A 19,493-nucleotide genomic window follows, 5' to 3' on the forward strand; every position below is an offset into this window, starting at 1 on the left:
CATGGAGCGCCGAAGTCGATACACAGATTGTTTTTGTTATGTCTCGTCTTTTTCACATTGATGCAGTTCAGTGATGAAGCCTGGAATTGCTGTTCACAGAAAAAAAACCTCTGCAACTTGAATGTTGTTTACATCCTACAGGGAATTCTGCCAACTGTTTGAGATTTTTCATTTGCTGGTGACTGGAAGGCAAGCAGGAGCTGCTATTCAGATTCCCTGTATCTTCTATACCACAGTATAGCTGGCCAGGTTGTCAGTTATGAACCAGACCTGGGTTTAAATACATGGGTATTTGAGTATTTTCAAATACACAACCCAAAACAAGTACTTTTATTTGCCTATTTGAATGGTTATTTGTAACAACCAAACAACAAGATATTCCAATACTTATTTCAAATACTATTTTAACATACCTGGGTTAAATGCATGGAAGTGTATTTGAGTCAGTGTTTTTGAGTTTTTCAAAAATACTAGGAAGATGTGTGTAAAACCTATAAAAGCAGATGCTGAATATCCCTTTGAGCATGGTGAAGTTATTAATTAGGCTTTGGATGGTGTATCAAATCAAATCAAATTTATTCATATAGCCCTTCTTACATCAGCTGATATCTCAAAGTGCTGTATAGAAACCCAGCCTAAAACCCCAAACAGCAAGCAATGCAGGTGTAGAAGCACGGTGGCTAGGAAAAACTCCCTAGAAAGGCCAAAACCTAGGAAGAAATCTAGAGAGGAACCAGGCTATGAGGGGTGGCCAGTCCTCTTCTGGCTGTGCCGGGTGGAGACTATAACAGAACATGGCCAAGATGTTCAAATGTTCATAAATGACCAGCACGGTCAAATAATAATAACCACAGTAGTTGTCGAGGGTGCAACAAGTCAGCACCTCAGGAGTAAATGTCAGTTGGCTTTTCATAGCCGATCATTAAGAGTATCTCTACCGCTCCTGCTGTCTCTAGAGAGTTGAAAACAGCAGGTCTGGGACAAGGTAGTACGTCCGGTAAACAGGTCAGGGTTCCATAGCCGCAGGCAGAACAGTTGAAACTGGAGCAGCAGCATGGCCAGGTGGACTGGGGACAGCAAGGAGTCATCATGCCAGGTAGTCCTGAGGCATGGTCCTAGGGCTCAGGTCCTCCAAGAGAGAGAAAGAGAGAGATAATTAGAGAGAGCATACTTAAATTCACACAGGACACCAGATAAGACAGGAGAAGTACTCCAGATATAACAGACTGACCCTAGCCCCCCGACACATAAACTACTGCAGCATAAATACTGGAGGCTGAGACAGGAGGGGTCAGGAGACACTGTGGCCCCATCCGATGATACCCCCGGACAGAGCCAAACAGGCAGGATATAACCCCACCCACTCTGTCAAAGCACAGCCCCCACACCACTAGAGGGATATCTTCATATCTGGGTGTATCAATACACCCAGTCACTACAAAGATACAGGCGTCCTTCCTAACTCATTTGCCGGAGAGGAAGGAAACTGCTCAGGGATTTCACCATCAGGCCACTGGTGATTTTAAAACGGTTAGAGTTTAATGGTTGTGACATGAGAACTGAGGATGGATCAACAACATTGTAGTTCATCCACAATACTAACCTAAACGAGAGTGAAAATAAAGATGGCTGAACAGAATAAAAAAATTCCAAAACATCCTTTTTCAACAAGACACTAAAGTAATACTGCAAAGAAATGTGGCAAAGAAATTATCTTTTTGCCCTGAATAAAAAGCATTATGTTTGGGGCAAATCCAACACATTACTGAGTACCACGTAATATGTTCAAGCATGGTGAGGGCTGCATCATGTTATGGGTATGCTTGTCATCAGCAAGGACTAGTGAGTTTTTTTTAGGATAAAAAGAAACGGAATACAGCTAAACACAGGCAAAATCCTAGAGGAAAACCTGGTTGTCTTCTTTCCAGCAGACACTGGGAGACTAATTCACCTTTCAGCTGGACAATAACCTGAAACACAAGGCCAAATCTACACTGGAGTTGCTTACCAAGACAACATTAAATGTTCCTCAGTGGCCTAGTTACATCCTAGTTACATTTTTTACTTAAATCAGCTTGAAAATCTATGGCAAGACTTAAAATGTATGAAATTAAAAAATGACATAATTGACAAAAAATGTAAATTAAATCCATTTTAATACCACTTTGTAACACAACAATATGTGGAAAAAGGAGTGTGAATACTTTCTGAAGGCATTGCATTTGAAATTATATTTGAACCCAGGTCTGCTATGAACCCTAAATGAATGCCTGAGGAGTGGGTACACCCTTAGATAGGAGATCGACCAAGCACACTATCAATCGGTATGCCATTACATGTCATAATAGACTATGGAACCAGACATAACAATTATTTTTATTTTACCAGGTAAGTTGACTGAGAACACATTCTCATTTACAGCAACGACCTGGGGAATAGTTACAGGGGAGAGGAGGGGGGATGAATGAGCCAATTGGAAGCTGGGGGTGATTAGAAGGCCTTGATGGTATGAGGGCCAGATTGGGAATTTTGCCAGGACACCAGGGTTAACACCTCTATTCTTACGATAAATGCCATGGGACCTTTAGTGACCACAGAGAGTCAGGACACCCGTTTAATGTCCCATCCGAAAGAAGGCACCCTACACAGGGCAATGTCCCCAATCACTGCCCTGGGACATTGGGATTTATAATATTTTTGTATTAACCTAGAGGAAAGAGTGTCTCCTCCTGGGCTTCCAACACCACTTCCAGCAGCATCTGCTCTCCAATCCAGGGACCTACCAGGACCAAACCTGCTTAGCTTCAGTGGAAAGCCAGCAGTGAGATGCAGGGTGGTATGCTGCTGGCTTATTGAATAACCCCATGCATACATAACAATAACTGCCACATAGGCAAGTATAAAGACTCAAACATAGCTATATTATGGGGCCTTAAAAGTGGAAGAGTTCATCAAGGTTGAACACCGACCCTTGACTCTAGTAGGAAGTGTATTTTGTGTCCAAGCTTTAGAGAAATAGTGAGTCTCTTTGGTTACCGTGGCTCAATATAAGAGATGAGAGCAAAGGGGTTGTTGTGTGTCCTTAAAGGTCTTGGCTTTGATTGGATGGGGCAAGGCCTACAGCAAATATCAAGTGCTCCTCACAACAATCCCTCAGCACCTGTGCCCTGGCAGGGTGTCTCCAAGCATTAAGAAGTATATTCTTGAAACATCTGAGGCAAACAACCTCACCAGCAAGTTTTCCCGGCCCTGTCCACAAAATTTGGGCAATTTGTTTATACACCTTTTGGTATTTCAATGAAAGAGTGTGTGTGTCTGTGTGTGTGTGGTTGTCTGTAGAAGCTGCTTTGACAGACAGTTGGTGGGTTTCAAGGTTAGGAAGATATATTCCTGTCTTAGAGCTGTGTTCAGGCTGATTCACCCTCCGCCCGGCAACAGCTTGTCTCTGGGCTGATGACAGTAGCCTGTTTCCCGCTGTCTCCAGAACACCTGTGTCAATGAGACCCCGCGACCCCCTGGCTCAGTCTACTGCATTCACAACAGGATCCTTTCGCTCAATACTATTATGGCTCTTGCCAGAAGTTTCGCTTTGCCATTTCTGATTTATTCTACATTTCAAACATGACGATTATCCCAAACTCCCGTTCCACCTACAATGAAAGGCGTGGATGGAAATCTTCCCTTTCATATTGTGAACTTTGGCCATGAACAACTTTACCGGCACCTGATATCACCTTTCCTACGGGAACAGCTGAGCCGCTCGGGGAAGGTACACAGGAAACGCCGCAGCGCCGCTGAGACCGGTGTTAACTCCAACAGGCTGCTTGTTACCTTCATCCTGCTACTCTGTGGCGATGTACACCCCTGTCCTGGCCCAAACACCACAAAGCAAGCTAAACAACTCTGCCCGAACTGTGGTAAGACCGTAAGGAAGAATACAAAAGCGGTGGCTTGTGACATTTGTGATTTGTTTGTTCACATAAAGTGTGGAGCTCTCAACCCCTTGTCATATGGTGAAGCTGTAAAGTCTCAATGTAACATTTTGCTTGTTTGCAATGTATGCTGGGTAAATGCGGTGCCAAACATTGGGATGCTGGACACAAGCAGGGATGATGAGTGCAATCTAGATGAGATAGTCGATGTATCAGCAATGGGCACAGAAGATGACATGTTTGACTGTTTCAATCAGAGAGAACTTCATTTTATCCATGTGAACGCATGGAGGCTGCTGCCCGAAATTAGAGGAATTAAAACTCCTTGCTTCAAACAAACGGGCTGCAGTAGTTACTGAGACATGGGTCAATTGAGGACGATGAGGTTGAGCTACCGGGTTATAGCATTCGTAGAATTGACCGCAACCGAAACGGTGGCGGCGTATTTGTTTTTACTAGGAACGATGTGCATTTTAACCCTCGTTCAGATCTGAAAATGGATGGTCTTGAGGTTGCATGGGTGGAAATACTTCTTCCTAAATGTCGTCCTATACTTGTTGGTGTTTGCTATCGGCCTCCTAAGCACAATCATTTATATGATATACTTCAAATCAAATTGCTGTGATCACAATATATTTGCGAATAGAGAATGTATTCTGCTTGGCGATTTTAATACACATGTGCAGTTATCACCCAAGAAAAGTACACTCGTGAATGCCCTGTATAACTTTAATCAGATATTTGAACTGAAACAACTGATTGTTGAGCCAACCCGGGTGTGGACTTTGGATTTGATTATTGTATCAGATCAAGAGAACGTCTGTCAGTCAGGAGTCTTAAATATTGGTTTTAGTGATCATATGGTAACCTACTGTACCCGTAAGACATCCAAACTGCTACTAGAGACAGGAAATAAATACATGAAGGTACGGTCTATGAAACGATACTCAAAATAACTTTTTGTAGAGGTCCTTGGAATTTTGGATTAGTCTCACGTACTAAACTGTGACGATGTTGATCAAGCTTGGTATCTTTTTAAAGATCTGTTTCTGTCGGCACCCGACTCTCTGGCTCTGATGAAACAAATTTGAATCAAACAGCGGTCAGGGAAATGGATCACTTCCGAGATCTTAGACCTCATAAGGAAAAGGGATCGCTACCTGGCCAGATTCAGAAGGACAAATCTTCAACAAGATTATGACGGTTATATTAACTGTAGAAACCAGGCAAGATACAAAATGGATAAGGCCAAATACCAACATTATATAGACGCTGTTAATGACAACTTACATCAGCCTCGTAAACTGTGGAAAATGTTTAAAGACATTGGCTCAAAAACTCCTCATAAGGTAAAATCCTGTAGTATTGGCCTGGATATTGATGATGTTTTATGTTATGACCAGGCAAAGGCTGCAAATTATTTTAACCCATTTTTTACCACTATAGCCTCATCTCTGGTTAAGAAGTTACCCATCTGCTCTGGAGACTATGGCTAGCCTTTCATTTACAACTTTGACCAAAGCAAAGGTATCACACATTATCTCAAAACAGCCCGTGTGGTTCCACTCCACAAGAAGAGCAGTAAAACAAATGAAGGAAACTACAGGCCTGTGTCAATCCTCAGCACCTTATCCAAAGTTGAGAGATTAGTTTTAATCAACTTGAGGGACACCTTCTTGAGCAGAAACTCCTTTCTGAAATACATTCTGGCTTTAGAACAGCTCATTCCACTGATACTTGCCTTATCCACCTTTTTGACCACATCAAGCAGGAAAGTGAGAAGGGGAACTATACAGTTATGGTCATGTTCGACTTGCAGAAAGCTTTTGACACTGTGGACCAATGATATTATCCTGATGAAACTGAAATGCATGGGTCTAAATTATGTAGCAGTGAATTGGTTTAGGTCTTATCTGACCAACAGAACACAAGTATGTAATGTTGGTGATGTCAGAGGCCAAAGAAATATCCCGTGGAGTACCGCAGGGATCCATTTTAGGTTCTCTCTTATTTCATATATACGTTAATGATATGCCAGATACAGTAAAGTGGAAACTCCTGCTTTATACTGATGACTCAGCCATACTGGTATCAGGGAATGATACAGTTTACACAGAGGAGACCCTGAGTAAGGAATTGCAATTTGTTAGAGATTGGTTGTCTGATAAATTGTCACTACATTTGGGAAAAACTGAGTCGATTTTGTTTGGAACAAAATATAGATTGCTTAGGGCTGACAAGTTAACAGTAAACTGTGCAGGCAAGGAGATTGAATCTAAAACAAGTGTATCTTATCGTGGTGTGTCCCTAGATCAATCCCTTTCTGGAGACCTGATTGCTGCTAAAATACTTTCTAAAATGGCAAACAAATTGAAATGTTTATATCGTAACGCTAGATATTTTAACATTAAAGTTAAGAAACTGCTTGTCTCAACCTTGATTCAGTGTCATTTTGATTATGCCTGCTCTCCTTGGTATAGTGGGCTATCAAAAACGCTTAAAAAGAGAATGCAGGTCATGCAAAATAATGTTATCAGGTATATGCTGAATGTCCCCCCTAGGACCCACATACGGGTACAGGAGTTCCAGGAGGTGGGCTTGTTGCCTTTGGAGTCCAGAGTGGATCAACTTAAACTTAATCATATGTTTGACATCTTAAATTATCGTGCCCCAGCTTATATGAAAAAATACATTGATATGGTCTATAACCAACACAGTCACAATACCAGAGCTAGTGTTATGTCTTGTAAAATCCCAAGAGTAAACAGTACTGTGAGGAGCACGTTTTTCCATGCAGGCATTTGTCTATGGAATAGCGTTCCCTTGGAGATCATGCAAATAAACAGTACAAATTGCTTTAAAAAGCAGGCAAAGTTTTTCATTTGGACAAGGTTGTCTAAGTAAGAGAAATGACTCCACTGCCCCTTGCGCCCCCTACTGCTGGTCAGGTGTATTTATTTGAAGGATCGGTATGATGTGCAATTAATAGATTGTTTTAATGTGAAATGAATATGGTTGATTTTTAAGGTTAGGGAGAAGTGCAGTGAATAGTGCCACTTTTTAGGATGTCAATATAAATGAATGTATTTATGGTTGTTTGTAATTTTGTCTTGTCTTTGAATCATTACGTGTTAATTCGTTTTACCATCGAGGACCACTTTGAACATTTTGCGTTTTAATTAATACTTTCAAGCGATATCCTCTGGGTCCACATTGTGCATTTTGTTGTAAATATCTGTTGCCCGAAATAAATAAAATTCAACAGCAGACAGAGGGAGAAACGTCTCCACCGGACATGCTGTTGCTGCTGTAACACAGCACAGGGGAGACGATCTACTCTGACTTTTGTAACAAACACGTTTCTTCACAATGACGCCATATTGTCCGTCTTTACACTGTCTGCAAGGAACACGTTTCATTTCATCACCATGGTGCCATACTCTTCATCTTCTTCGTTTCAAAAATATATATTTTTTCTGCCAGCCCTGGCCTCATTTCCCAGTATCCTATTAAAAGGAATGCAATTATTTACGAAAACACGAAGCTGTCTTGCAAGAGAAGTTGAATGTGAGGCGTCTGATTAGGAATATAAATAATTTAGAGACATTTCTTCTTGGACGGCTTCTCAACTAACGGGATTACGTGCCAATTAAGATTCCCTCTCTGCCCTCTATCTAAGAGGATCTGACTTGATGGAGAATGAGCAGGGAGTAGAAGATAGAGAGAAATGGGTATTAGTTAGAGAGCCAGTTCATTACTGTAAATGCAAATGAAAGGGTCCCAGCATATGAAAGCTTGTCACTGTCAGCTTTGATAAGTAAAAAGTGGCTTGTGTGTGTGCATGCACGTGAAGAAGTGCACGTGAAGAAGTGCATGTGGAGAAGTGCACGTGAAGAAGTGCACGTGGAGAAGTGTACGTGCATGTAGACATTCCATACTGTTGTTAAAGTGCATTCAGAAAGTATTCAGACCCTTTACTCAGTACTTTGTTGAAGCACCTTTGGCAGCGATAACAGCCTCGAGTCTTCTTGGGTATGACGCTACAAGCTTGGCACACCTGTATTTGGGGAGTTTCCCCCAATCTTCTCTGCAGATCCTCTCAAGCGCTGTCAGGTTGCATGGGGAGCATTGCTGCACAGCTATTTTCAGGTCTCTCCAGAGATGTTCGATCGGGTTCAAGGACAGGCTCTGGTTGGGCCACTTTAGGACATTCAGAGACTTGTCCCGAAACCACTCCTGTGTTGTCTTGGCTGAGTGCTTAGGGTTGTTGTCCTGTTGGAAGGTGAACCTTCGCCCCAGTCTGAGGTCCTGAGCGCTCTGGAGCAGGTTTTCATCAAGGATCACTCTGTACTTTGTTCCATTCATCTTTCCCTCGATCCTGACTAGTCTCCTAGTCCCTGCCGCTGAAAAACATCTCCACAGCATGATGCTGCCACCACCATGCTTCACTGTAGGGATGGTGCCAGGTTTCCTCCAGAGGTGAAGCTTGGCATTCAGGCCAAAGAGTTCAATCTTGGTTTCATCAGCCCAGAGAATCTTGTTTCTCATGGTCTCAGAGTCCTTTAGGTGCCTTTTGGCAAACTCCAAGCGGGCTGTCAAATCAAATCATGTGCCTTTTACCTTTTACAGAGGAGTAGCTTCTGTCTGGCCACTCTACCATAAAGGCCTGATTGTTGGAGTGCTGCAGAGATGGCTGTCCTTCTCAAAGGTTCTCCCATCTCCACAGAGGAACTCTGGAGCTCTGTCAGCTCCCTGACCAAGGCCCTTCTCCCCCGATTGCTCACTCAGTTTGGCCACAATTTTTTCTGTCAAGCTTCTGTAGTCAACTCTTTTCTTTTTGTTTTGTTGACTGGCTCCTGTATGGTATGATAAATAGGTTCTGCCACATTTTTATTTAGTTCTGAGTGCACTCACAGAAATCAATTTCTCATGCTTTGGTCGGTAGGTTCCTCCTGTGTGTGGGGTTGGTAGATATCCCTCATGCCATTTGCACTGTTTGCTTTGGATGTTCACAATCTTACCAGCAGCCCTCTGACTTTTCAAGCTTTACTTTCATTTATCGTCGGGAGTGCAGCTCCTCGATGCCACTCTTCATCCCTTTGCAGTTCACAACCTCTAACCCTGACTGCTTGGTATCCATCCCATAGTAGGCTACTCTGACCTCAGGTCATTGTCAGGGGAAAAAGCTTTCAGGTGAACTACTGTGGCCATTCAGTGTCTCACACTGTCTGTTACCATGACACAACATCTGCAGTAACTACTCACCTATGTGCATCTGGTAACTTGACCAACATGCACTTCACATTAGTATCCATGGCATAGACTAGGGGTGCAAAGATCTTGCTGGTTTCGCTTGCCTTTTAGCTGGGAAACCAGGTGCATTCAGTCACCAGCCAATCAGTGGCAATCATTGATCAAGGAACAAGCAAACTAACGATAGCTAGCCGGGCAAGGGAACTGGAGGAGCCTGAATTGTGAAGTGCATCTCTGGCATAGACTGTGTAACTTCGCCCTAATGCTTCATAGTTGACAGATCGCTGCCTGGGCCAGAGACTGACACCTGAATCAACGCCCAGCTCCATCACTGTACCTCCGCATTGTCAGGGCTGTCAGAGCCAACAACAACTGCTCTCTCCGTGGATCACTGACGCCGTCTGTACCCTGACACACACCACCCCATCCTCCAGTGCCACACTTACATTCACGCTCCACATGCCCGCCACATGAAAGAGCATGAGGCTCCAACTAGCTCGGCGCTAGCTACAAAGCTCCCGCTGTTCTTTCCTATATTACCCTCCTCCCTTTTTTCTCTCTCTCTCTCTCTGTGCAAACCCATTTGGAATAATTTCTTCAAGGGCCATTAAGAGAAAAGTGCCTGGTATAAAAAAAAAAAATTATAAACAGGGCGAGGCAGCGAAGCAAACAGGGTATTAAACGCTCAGATCATTATTGTTAGCACTAATGGGGGGGGGGGGGGGGGGGGGTTGAGAAAGCACAGGGCTAATGAATGAATGGCTGCTGCTAGTTAGTTCTTCTCCATTAATGAAGTAGAGTAGCAGTGGTGGCAGGGATGCCTAGGGGGCAAGACATAGGCCCTGCTAAGCCTTCAGGGTACTGCCACAATGGGAGTTACGACCATAGGTGCCAAGAAATGCCATCTTGGAGGGGTCCGTTAAAAGAAATGTGGAGATGGGTGCTAATGGAAGAGGAGAAGGGGAGGGAGGTGATGACTGGATGCCTGTGCTGGTGGTGAGGAGTAGTAACTGAACTAGGATCAGCTACAGACAGCAGAATAGCATCCCATAGCAACAGTCCAGACAACAATACAGCTGTGCCAATAATGACCAGGGTCAGCTGTAGACAGCTGCTAAATTAGTCAAGAATGGCTATTAAAGCAGCAGAGCTTGACCTGGAACAGCTCCAGTTTCTTCTGCACCGAGTGGGCTGAGATCAGCCCTGGGCGTCACCGTCACGCTCGTTGATTGCAACTGGTGGGATGAACATGTCACTCACTCACTGTCCTGTGTGTGTCTAAGGCGTGAGTCATGGTGTAAATAAAAGACCACCCTGCTTTGGAACATTGGTACATCCCCGTTCCCACTTAGATTTCACTTTCGAACACTATCCCCAAACTCAACAATCTGTCTGTTCTGCTCGCTCTTCCTCTGTGACTCCTAAACCCAATGAAGGATAATGATGTTAGCCATGCACAGCTTCAATCCCTCCCGTATCCAAATTTGTAGACGGCAGCTTGGACACACCCTGTTGATTGGGAAGTCTGGGAATCTGCTGAACACCAGAACGCTGTAATTTATGGGGATTGGAGCTAATACTGAGGCGAGACAATTCGCTAATACTAATACTGAGGCGAGACAATTCGCTAATACTAATACTGAGGCGAGACAATTCGCTAATACTAATACTGAGGCGAGACAATTCGCTAATACTAATACTGAGGCGAGACAATTCGCTAATACTAATACTGAGGCGAGACAATTCGCTAATACTAATACTGAGGCGAGACAATTCGCTAATACTAATACTGAGGCGAGACAATTCGCTAATACTAATACTGAGGCGAGACAATTCGCTAATACTAATACTGAGGCGAGACAATTCGCTAATACTAATACTAGCGAGACAATTCGCTAATACTAATACTAGCGAGACAATTCGCACACCTGCTAGTGGAACTGGATAGGGCTTAATGTCTGGGTGCCTCCATGGGCTTGACGGAACGGCTGGATTCACAAGGCAATTTGACCATCTCAATTTAGCTCTTCCCCGCCTCCTTTTGGGTTATGGACAAAGCTAATTTCTCATCTATAATTCATGTCACATCAGACAGTGGTCTTCATGTCACAACTGCACACACAAACATTGAACACAAACAACCCTACCCTTTTTACCGTAATCGAAGTTGTTACTCGGGTCGGCGTGCAGCTGTTTCAAATGACCTTTAATCAATTCGCTCGAGACGTTGGTCGACTGGACGACCAGGACGTGCGCTCTACTGCTCTCACATGTACTCTGATCCGAATCTTTTCGTCACCAGTCACCCATGCAAATGGTGCATCTTGCCCTCCGAGAATACAGAGACATTACACAAGCTGCATGCTACATGCTAAATATTTGGCAGCGAGTCTCTAAGAGCTTTGCACTCCTGGATTGTGCAATATTTGCACATTTATTCATTTAAAAATGATTCAAGCTCTGTCAAGTGGGTTGTTGATTGATTTAAGTCAAAACTGTAACTAGGCCACTCAGGAACATTCAATGTCATCTTGGTAAGCAACCTTGTGTTTTAGGTTATTGTCCTGCTGAAAAGTGAACTTGTGTCCCAGTGTCTGTCGGAAAGCAGACTGAACCAGGTTTCCACTAGGATTTTGCCTGTCCTTAGCTCTATTTAGTTTATTTTTTATCATAAACTCCCTAGTCCTTGTCGATGACAAGCATACCCATAACATGATGCAGCCACCACCATGCTTGAAAATATGAAGTGTGGTACTGAGTGATGTGTTGTTGCATTTGCCCCAAACATAACGCTTTGTATTCAGCACATAGTTCATTTTTTTGCCATTTTTTGGCAGTTTTACTTTAGTGCCTTATTGCAAACAGGAGGCATGTTTTGGAATATTTTTTATCTGTACAGGCTTCCTGTACAATATTGTGGAGTAACTACAATGTTGTTGATCCATCCTCAGTTTTTCCTAACACAGCCATTAAACTCTGTAACTGTTTTAAAGTCACAATTGGCCTCATATTGAAATCCCTGAGAGGTTTCCTTCCTCTCCGGCAACAGAGTTAGGAAGAACGCCTTTATCATTGTAGTGAGTGGGTATATTGATACACCATCCAAAGTGTAATTAATAACTTCACCATGCTTAAAGGGATTTTCAGTGTCAGTTTTTTTTAGATTTACCCATCTACCAAAAGATAAGCTTCTTTGCAAGGCATTGAAAAACCTCCCTGGTCTTTTTCATTAAAAAAATGTAATTATAGTGAGTCCATGCAACTTATTATGTGACTTGTTGAGCACAATTTTACTCCTGAACTTATTTAGGCTGGCCATAACAAAGGGATTGAATACTTATTGACTCAAGACATTCAGCTTTTCATTTTAAATGAATTAGTCAACATTTTGAAAACATAATTCCACTTTGGCATTATGGGGTATTTATTGTGTGTAGGCCAGTGACAAAACATCTACATTTAATCCATTTTAAATTAGGGCTGTAAACACAACAAAATGTGAAGAAAGTCAAAGGGTGTCAATACTTTCTGAAGTCACTGTACCTCCTCTTGATTGGCCCATCATCATGTTAAAGATGGGGTCAGTCCAACTCCTTTGGCTCCTTAATGGAAATTGCCATTTCAAAGCACTCTGACAGCGATGTTAACCTTTCGCAATATCAGCGGCATTAAACATAGATCAGAGATGCGCTTCGATGTGAACTGAGGATTTTATTTGGGTCGTGTTGGCTCTACATTGTGTGGCTCAGAAGAGCAACAACTCAGTGGCGCCCTCTACTGAATGGATTCCACAGGGTACTGTAGATCAGTGTAGGAAGATCATTTGATTGCCACTTTCCGTACCACGTCCTAAGAGAGAGGGGGAGAGGGAGAAGAAAGAGAGAGATATAGAGGTCGTTTTTCTTTTTCCCAGTCCATCACTCAACCTTGATATGCAATGGAAGAGGGCTTAAGCAGACCTCTGGGCTGAAGTAACCTACCTGGCTGAGGTATCATGTTGGTCGTGAGGGCAGAGCTGACAGAGACCTGGGCGACCCTGTGTTCTCTGAGAGGTTACCTCCAGACTGCAGGACCAGAGCAGATCCTGTCTGTGTGTGTGAGTGTATATCAGAGAGAGACTGAAATAAATGTGTGTGTGTGTGTATATCAGAGAGAGACTGAAATAAATGCATAGTGTGTGTGTTTGAGAGAGAAATGTGAATGGTTAGTGTTTGTTTGTAGGTGTGGCACAATGAGATTGTTTGCTCATGCCTTTTTCTGTATTACTGCAGCTACTTTATGCATCAGTGTGCGTGTGTCTATGCATGTCCGCGTGTGTGTGCGCATTCATTCATGTCTATGTATTGTGTGTGTGTGTGTGTGTGTGTGTGTGTGTGTGTGTGTGTGTGTGTGCACGCGTTCATGTGTGAGGCATTGATCGGGTGAAAGAGAGTGAGTGAAAGAACATAAATATTTGATATATGCCGCCTTGCATCTGTATTGCTCGGATGATCACTTGCTATTGTGTTGGTGTAAGTAGATATTGATGTATGGTGGTGTTTCAAAACAAGACGGGACCGCCCCACGATTTTGACCTCATAAGTATCTGAACAGAAATGTAAATAGTTCTTTAAAAAAGCACATCAAATTACAGGCTATGGATTTAAGTGCAAATTTGTTCTCCTCAGATCAGTCGCCAGACCTGCGGAATATTCATTTGTCTGTTATTTATCATGGGGGAAAGGGGAACAAACACGTGGCACGTTGTCATGAAAGTGAGCGAGGCAAACAAAAATCAACAGTTTGAATATGTTTTTAATTGAATACGGGCTAATTCATGTGAAGCGTATAGGCGGGGTTCTACAAAGGCACATTGCCAGCAGATTGGAAGTGTGTTGGCCCAATTAACATTTGCAAATTGGACAATATTTGATTGACTTAAATGTATATTATTTGATTCCCCCTTGGTTTATTAATTCACGTCATTAAATGTTCGTTTTTTTATGTGTCAGAAACCTTTTAATTGATTTTGACTTTAGTGGGAGTTTCTATCTCATTCAAACGAGGGCGTTGACATCTTTGACACCAATCCCTTTTTTTTTCTTGCACTGTTGCTGCCCTCCACCCCAACAGGACTCAAGTATTCCCTGAAGCTTTTATTTCCCCTCATCTTTCCCCTTCTCCCTCCCCTCTTTGTTAGCGACAGACCCTCTTTTTCACTCCCCCTCTCATCGCCACGCTGTCTTTTCGTCAGAGCTGAGGCAGGCAGGGAGAAGCACTGCTCCGAATACTGACGGTGATCAGGAGACGACCAGACCGACTCAGCCGCTGTTGTAAAATGCACGAGGTGGACCAAGTGTCAGGCGCCACCGCTCGCCTTCTCTTCCTCTTTCGTCTCTCACTCTATCGCTCTCCTGCTCTGCTCTGGTTGTCTCTGTCTGCAGCTTGCTGGCTGGCTTCTCTCTCTCTCGCTCTTTGGCTGGGGCTTGGCTGGCCTGAGCTGCGAAGTGTATTGACACAGTAGACTACCTGCTGCCTGGGGATTGTGTGCGCTGTGAGTACTCTATGAATACGCGGAGCTCCAAGTTGTTGTTTTAGCTGCCAGTGAATGGCCTTGTCCCTCGGAGGAACAACTTGAAGGTGATCGTCAGCAGCAGGGTCCAGGACAAGCAACCGGGAGTAGCTTCTGGATGAGGAACAGACAAGAGGAATGGATGCTTGAGAAAAGACCGAGATTGAGCCAGCTTCTCCTCAATGAGCAGCTTCTCCTCAATGAAAAATGTGTGAATAAGCAACTGTTTTTCAGAAAAGTAGAAAACCAAGTGACACTCTCGGACAGAGGGAAGTAACAAGAGCCCCCCCCCCCCCTCCCCCACAATTTGTTTTTGGATGAATATGCCATTGGGTGGACACGAGGAAAGAAAGAGAAACACAGTCTTCATTGATTCTGTTCATTTCTTAAGTATTTTTCTCTCTTTTTATCTCTCTGTTTCTTTGTGCGTTTATTTTTCTTCAGTCAGTGTCGGCTGTGGCTTGTCACTTCTGTATAGCCGGTCTCTGGCGGAACAGCGCTAAGGAGAAGACGACTTGTGTAGTTTCCCTCCCAACTTCCCGCCACTCTCTACTTTTTTTCTGACCTGCTTTCTCCAGACTCCAGGGGTGGCCCCCAAATGCGAGTGGCAAGGGAGCCATATTGTTTTGAAACAAGGAAAGGGGGTATTGGGAAAAAATATCCCCTTTCACACTCCTGAGAGCATATGGTTTAGCGAGTGGTGGCCAGCTGCTTACTAGCCACCCGCTAATTACGCTAACGCAACAACAGGGGCAGCTCTGTGACAGGGGCAGCTCTGTGCTCGGAGGAGACAGTCGTGTTACTGCTGGCTTTATTTTGGTGCTGACTGGAGCTATACGGAACAATACGCTTGCGGGCACAAAGAATACAAAGAAGCAGTTGTTCTTGTTTTACTCGGAGCGTTTTGTAAGGAAAAGAAAAGGAGGCTGCTAATGAATGTCTTTACAGCTCCAGAGCTGCCGGAGCTCTAGCCCCAAGGCTCCCGGTTTATCAGCCACAGGAGACTGAAGGAAGATGCTCCCCGCCAAGTCACCAGGGGCCACTCTTGACGAATGCTGTGGCAGCGCAGTGGTGCCTGGTTCGTTTTGTCTTGAGGGCTGCCGGGAGACCAGTGGGAAGTGGAATTGTTGACCAAGGCGGTGAAGAGATCAAGGAGGCTCCTTACTGTGGAATTACTGTACTTTGAACTTTCAGGTGCACATACGTGTGGTTGGTTCACACATACACTTTCATACTGTATGTTTACTCACTCCCCACACATACAATCTGTCGTGATTCGCTTCCAGTGCTTGGATTAAAATGGAGGTAGTGTGGGCAGGTGGGGGGCTGTAGGAGCGGAGGCCCAGATCCGTCTGTCCTCTTCCCACAAATGGATGTTATTAGTTTCCAAAATTAGTTGCCTGGAAACCTCTAAAAGCTTCTGGCCGCGTCTTTCTGAAAGCAACTGCAACTCCCTCTCCATTTCGGAACACAGCTTGAGTGAGAGCTGAGTCTACCAGCCATTACCCAGCCTATCATTCTCTCCTCCTCTTCCCTCGTTTCGCGTGTCATTTTTATTCCGTGGTTCTTCTTCTCCCACCCCGTTACCCGTACCTCCCCGTTGGGGGGGGACTCTTGAAGTGGAGTATGACCAGCTGCCATTACCCCACGCCGCCCCCGGAGCGGGACAGGATGTACCAACACAAGGTGTCCCTGGTGGTGCGATACTTTATGATCCCCTGTAACATATGTCTCATCCTGCTGGCCACCTCCACGCTGGGCTTCGCCGTGCTGCTCTTCCTCAACAACTGTACGTCCATCAATAGTACTACTACTACACACACACACACACCCTGCTACAGTACAACGCACTCCCTCGGTCTCTCTGTAGCCAGCATGTGTTTGTGTGTCTTGGTCAATAGTGTGAAGGCTTTACGTGAGCGCATTTGCTTGCCAGATGTATATGTATACGTGGGGGAATGCTGAATGAGTATGCAAGCATGGGTTTTGGTACAAGAAAAGTAATGGGTCAGTAGGATGTCGCTTAATTGACATAGACTGTAAAACACCATAGAGTGTCTGAAGTCTATACCTCAAGATATGAAAGACTGGTCCACTTGACCTCTGCCGGTGCTATCTTAAAGGCTGAGGCTGAATGAAGTGTGTGTGTGGGGGGATATCTCAGTCAGCTTTCCTTCAACGCACAGCCCAAGGAGCCTTCCTTTTGAGTCCTTCCTCTCCCCCAAAGCCTTTGGCATTTACTTTGAACTGTGGGATACAGTAGCCAGATGAAATGACTTTGGACGAGAGAGAAAGCTCTTGGCATGGAGAATGTCCCCACTTGGAGTGGTTATCGGCCTAAATTGAAAATGGCCTGATGGTGAATAAGCTTCATTCTGTCCTTTTCCTGGTGGCTGGTAGATGAGCAGCAACATTACCATTAAGCAACACTAGAGTGACCTTTTGGAGAGCGAGTGCGTTCGCGGGTGACATATCGTCTGTAAGTTGTATAATGGGGACTATCTCTCTTCGAATTTACGCGTCATTGGTTTGTGTTTTGCCTGAATTACAGTTTTCAGTAAAGTCTTCAAAGCGTTATATCAATGAGTGTTAATTGGCAATGTGCAACGGGATTCGAATAGGAACACCCCAGTATCACTGGAGTCCCAATTTGTTTCCTGACACCCACATAGGTGTTCCACCACAGTACCTGATGTTTGCATCTTTCAGCACTGCTTTATTCAGCGTCATGTGCATTAGACATGCCAGGCTATTTCTGAGTACTAGAATCCTGTGTCAGTTGTGTTGTCTGAGCAAAGAGTTCAAGACTAATCAACACCCAGTCAAATACAGTTTAACGCTGGAGGCGTTTTAAACTGTCTAGAGTATAATTAAAATAGAATAATGCATTAGATCTTGATTAAAGGAGCAGTGCGGTTAAAAGTAATTTCCTGTTTTTTTGGGTTGATATTTCCATACTATGAGGTCCAAATAACACTCTGAAATTGTGAAAGAGCTGTTTGTAAAAAAAATAACTGGAGTTCCAACCTGTTCAGGTGTGATGGAGTTTTTGGCCCAGATCATGACATCACAATCTGATCAGAATTTTCTAACCAACGAACATTCATTGTTTATTTACATATGTATCCTCCTACTTTTAAACGGGTATGCGGAGTCTAGACGATCCTATACGTCAATCAATGCTGTGTATGTAAATATGTGATCATTTGTATCGACGCTCACACAATCAGACGGAGCATTTCAATGGCACAAGGAGGCTTAGGGTAAGAAATTAAAAAACAATATATTTTGAGTTATTTTCATGAAATAAATACACACAATTCAATTGCAGTTCAGAAAGTTTCTCATTGAAGAAAATTGGAATGTCAGTGTAATTCCTGAATTGACTGGAATTGAAATAGAAATGGTACTATTTGACTATAACAGTACATAACACAGGCATTATTGCAGCAGGAACATGTAGAAGACAATGAGCTAACGCACCGATTTGGAACGAAAAACCCGACATGGGGGTGGGATGGGATCCAATCTTTTTGGCTGTGTAGAGATTGACCTCTTCAATGGATATTTCATTCATCATATGCCTACTTGAGGTATTTCTTTTAAATGTATTCGTGAAAAGGGTAACTAGGATAATAATGAAACAAAACATGAATATGTTTCTTCATAAAATACCAATTATTATTGTTAATTCTGGTGAGCTCTATTGGACCTCTATTCACTCAGATACTCTATTAAAACCTGTTCGATAAACCCAAGCCAGAGGAGTATCATCTCTGCTTTTTTTTGGAGCAACTCAATTACTGTGGCTCACCCCATGGGAAAGTCCTTCAGTCTTCCCTTAACTAAAAAAACCTTTCTAACTCTCTCTCTCTCTTTTATCTCCTCCAGACAAACCTGTTCACTTCACACCAGCCCAGCCTCCTGACGGTAAGTCCTCTGGGAATTCTCTCACTAACATTACCCTACCTTCACCGGCTGATCACATCGTTTTGGCTCCCCTACCAATAATGACTTGACTTCTCTCTGGCTTTGAAGCGAGCTTCTTCGCCTCTCTGAAGGCTGATGCTTTCAGTTTGAACCACCGCCACCACCACCTTAGCATGGGAGACACGTCGCCGCTTCTGCTCTTTGATAACTTAATGTGTCTCTTACCTGCTAGACCAGAGTGTTTCCAGCCGCATGACTCAGTAATACTAGTAGTTCGTCCTTCTTCCCCATTCAGAACCTCACTCCTCTCCTCCCTTTAGCTGTTGCCAAATGTAGGCCAGGGACACACGGAGGTTCCAGTTGTTCCACTACGCCCAGTCCTGATATACGCCTCGCTTTCCGGCCTAATTCCACAGATGGGAATCTCTATGCAGGACTATTGTTTCAGTTGTTTGCTGGGCGTGCTACGAGAGCACGTAGCAAGCATTATTGGCAAATGGCGGATCTCCACACTCTTTAATTGGAGGGAAACAGCTGGTTTCTGGCTCGGTCATGAATTTAGGGTGGCAGGTAGCCTAGCAGTTAAGTGCATTGGGCCAGTAACCGAAAGGTCGCTGGTTCAAGTCCCCGAGCCGACTAGGTGATACATCTGTCTGTGCCATTGAGCAAGGCACCTAACCATAATTGCTCCTGTTAGTTGCTCTGGATAACTGATGTAAATGCAACAAACTCGTGAAACACTGTTTGGTAGTCCCTGGATTTTCTGACAGACATACAGACCAGTGGACTCCTGGTAGTGCTGAGATGTGTAGCTTTACACACAGTGT

The 19,493-nt window shown here is 43.9% G+C and overlaps 1 protein-coding gene across 1 annotated transcript in view; it reads left to right on the top strand.

The window, feature by feature from the left end:
* LOC120060868 (agrin-like) overlaps positions 1 to 19,493 on the top strand; it is a 376,729-nt gene that overhangs the window by 125,086 nt on the left and 232,150 nt on the right. Inside the window, exon 3 of the mRNA XM_039010276.1 lies at positions 18,628 to 18,666. Coding sequence (XP_038866204.1) covers positions 18,628 to 18,666 — 39 coding nt within the window. The remainder of the gene's footprint in view (positions 1 to 18,627; positions 18,667 to 19,493) is intronic.

Source organism: Salvelinus namaycush, chromosome 16 (assembly GCF_016432855.1).
Source record: "Salvelinus namaycush isolate Seneca chromosome 16, SaNama_1.0, whole genome shotgun sequence".
Lineage (NCBI taxonomy): Eukaryota > Metazoa > Chordata > Actinopteri > Salmoniformes > Salmonidae > Salvelinus > Salvelinus namaycush.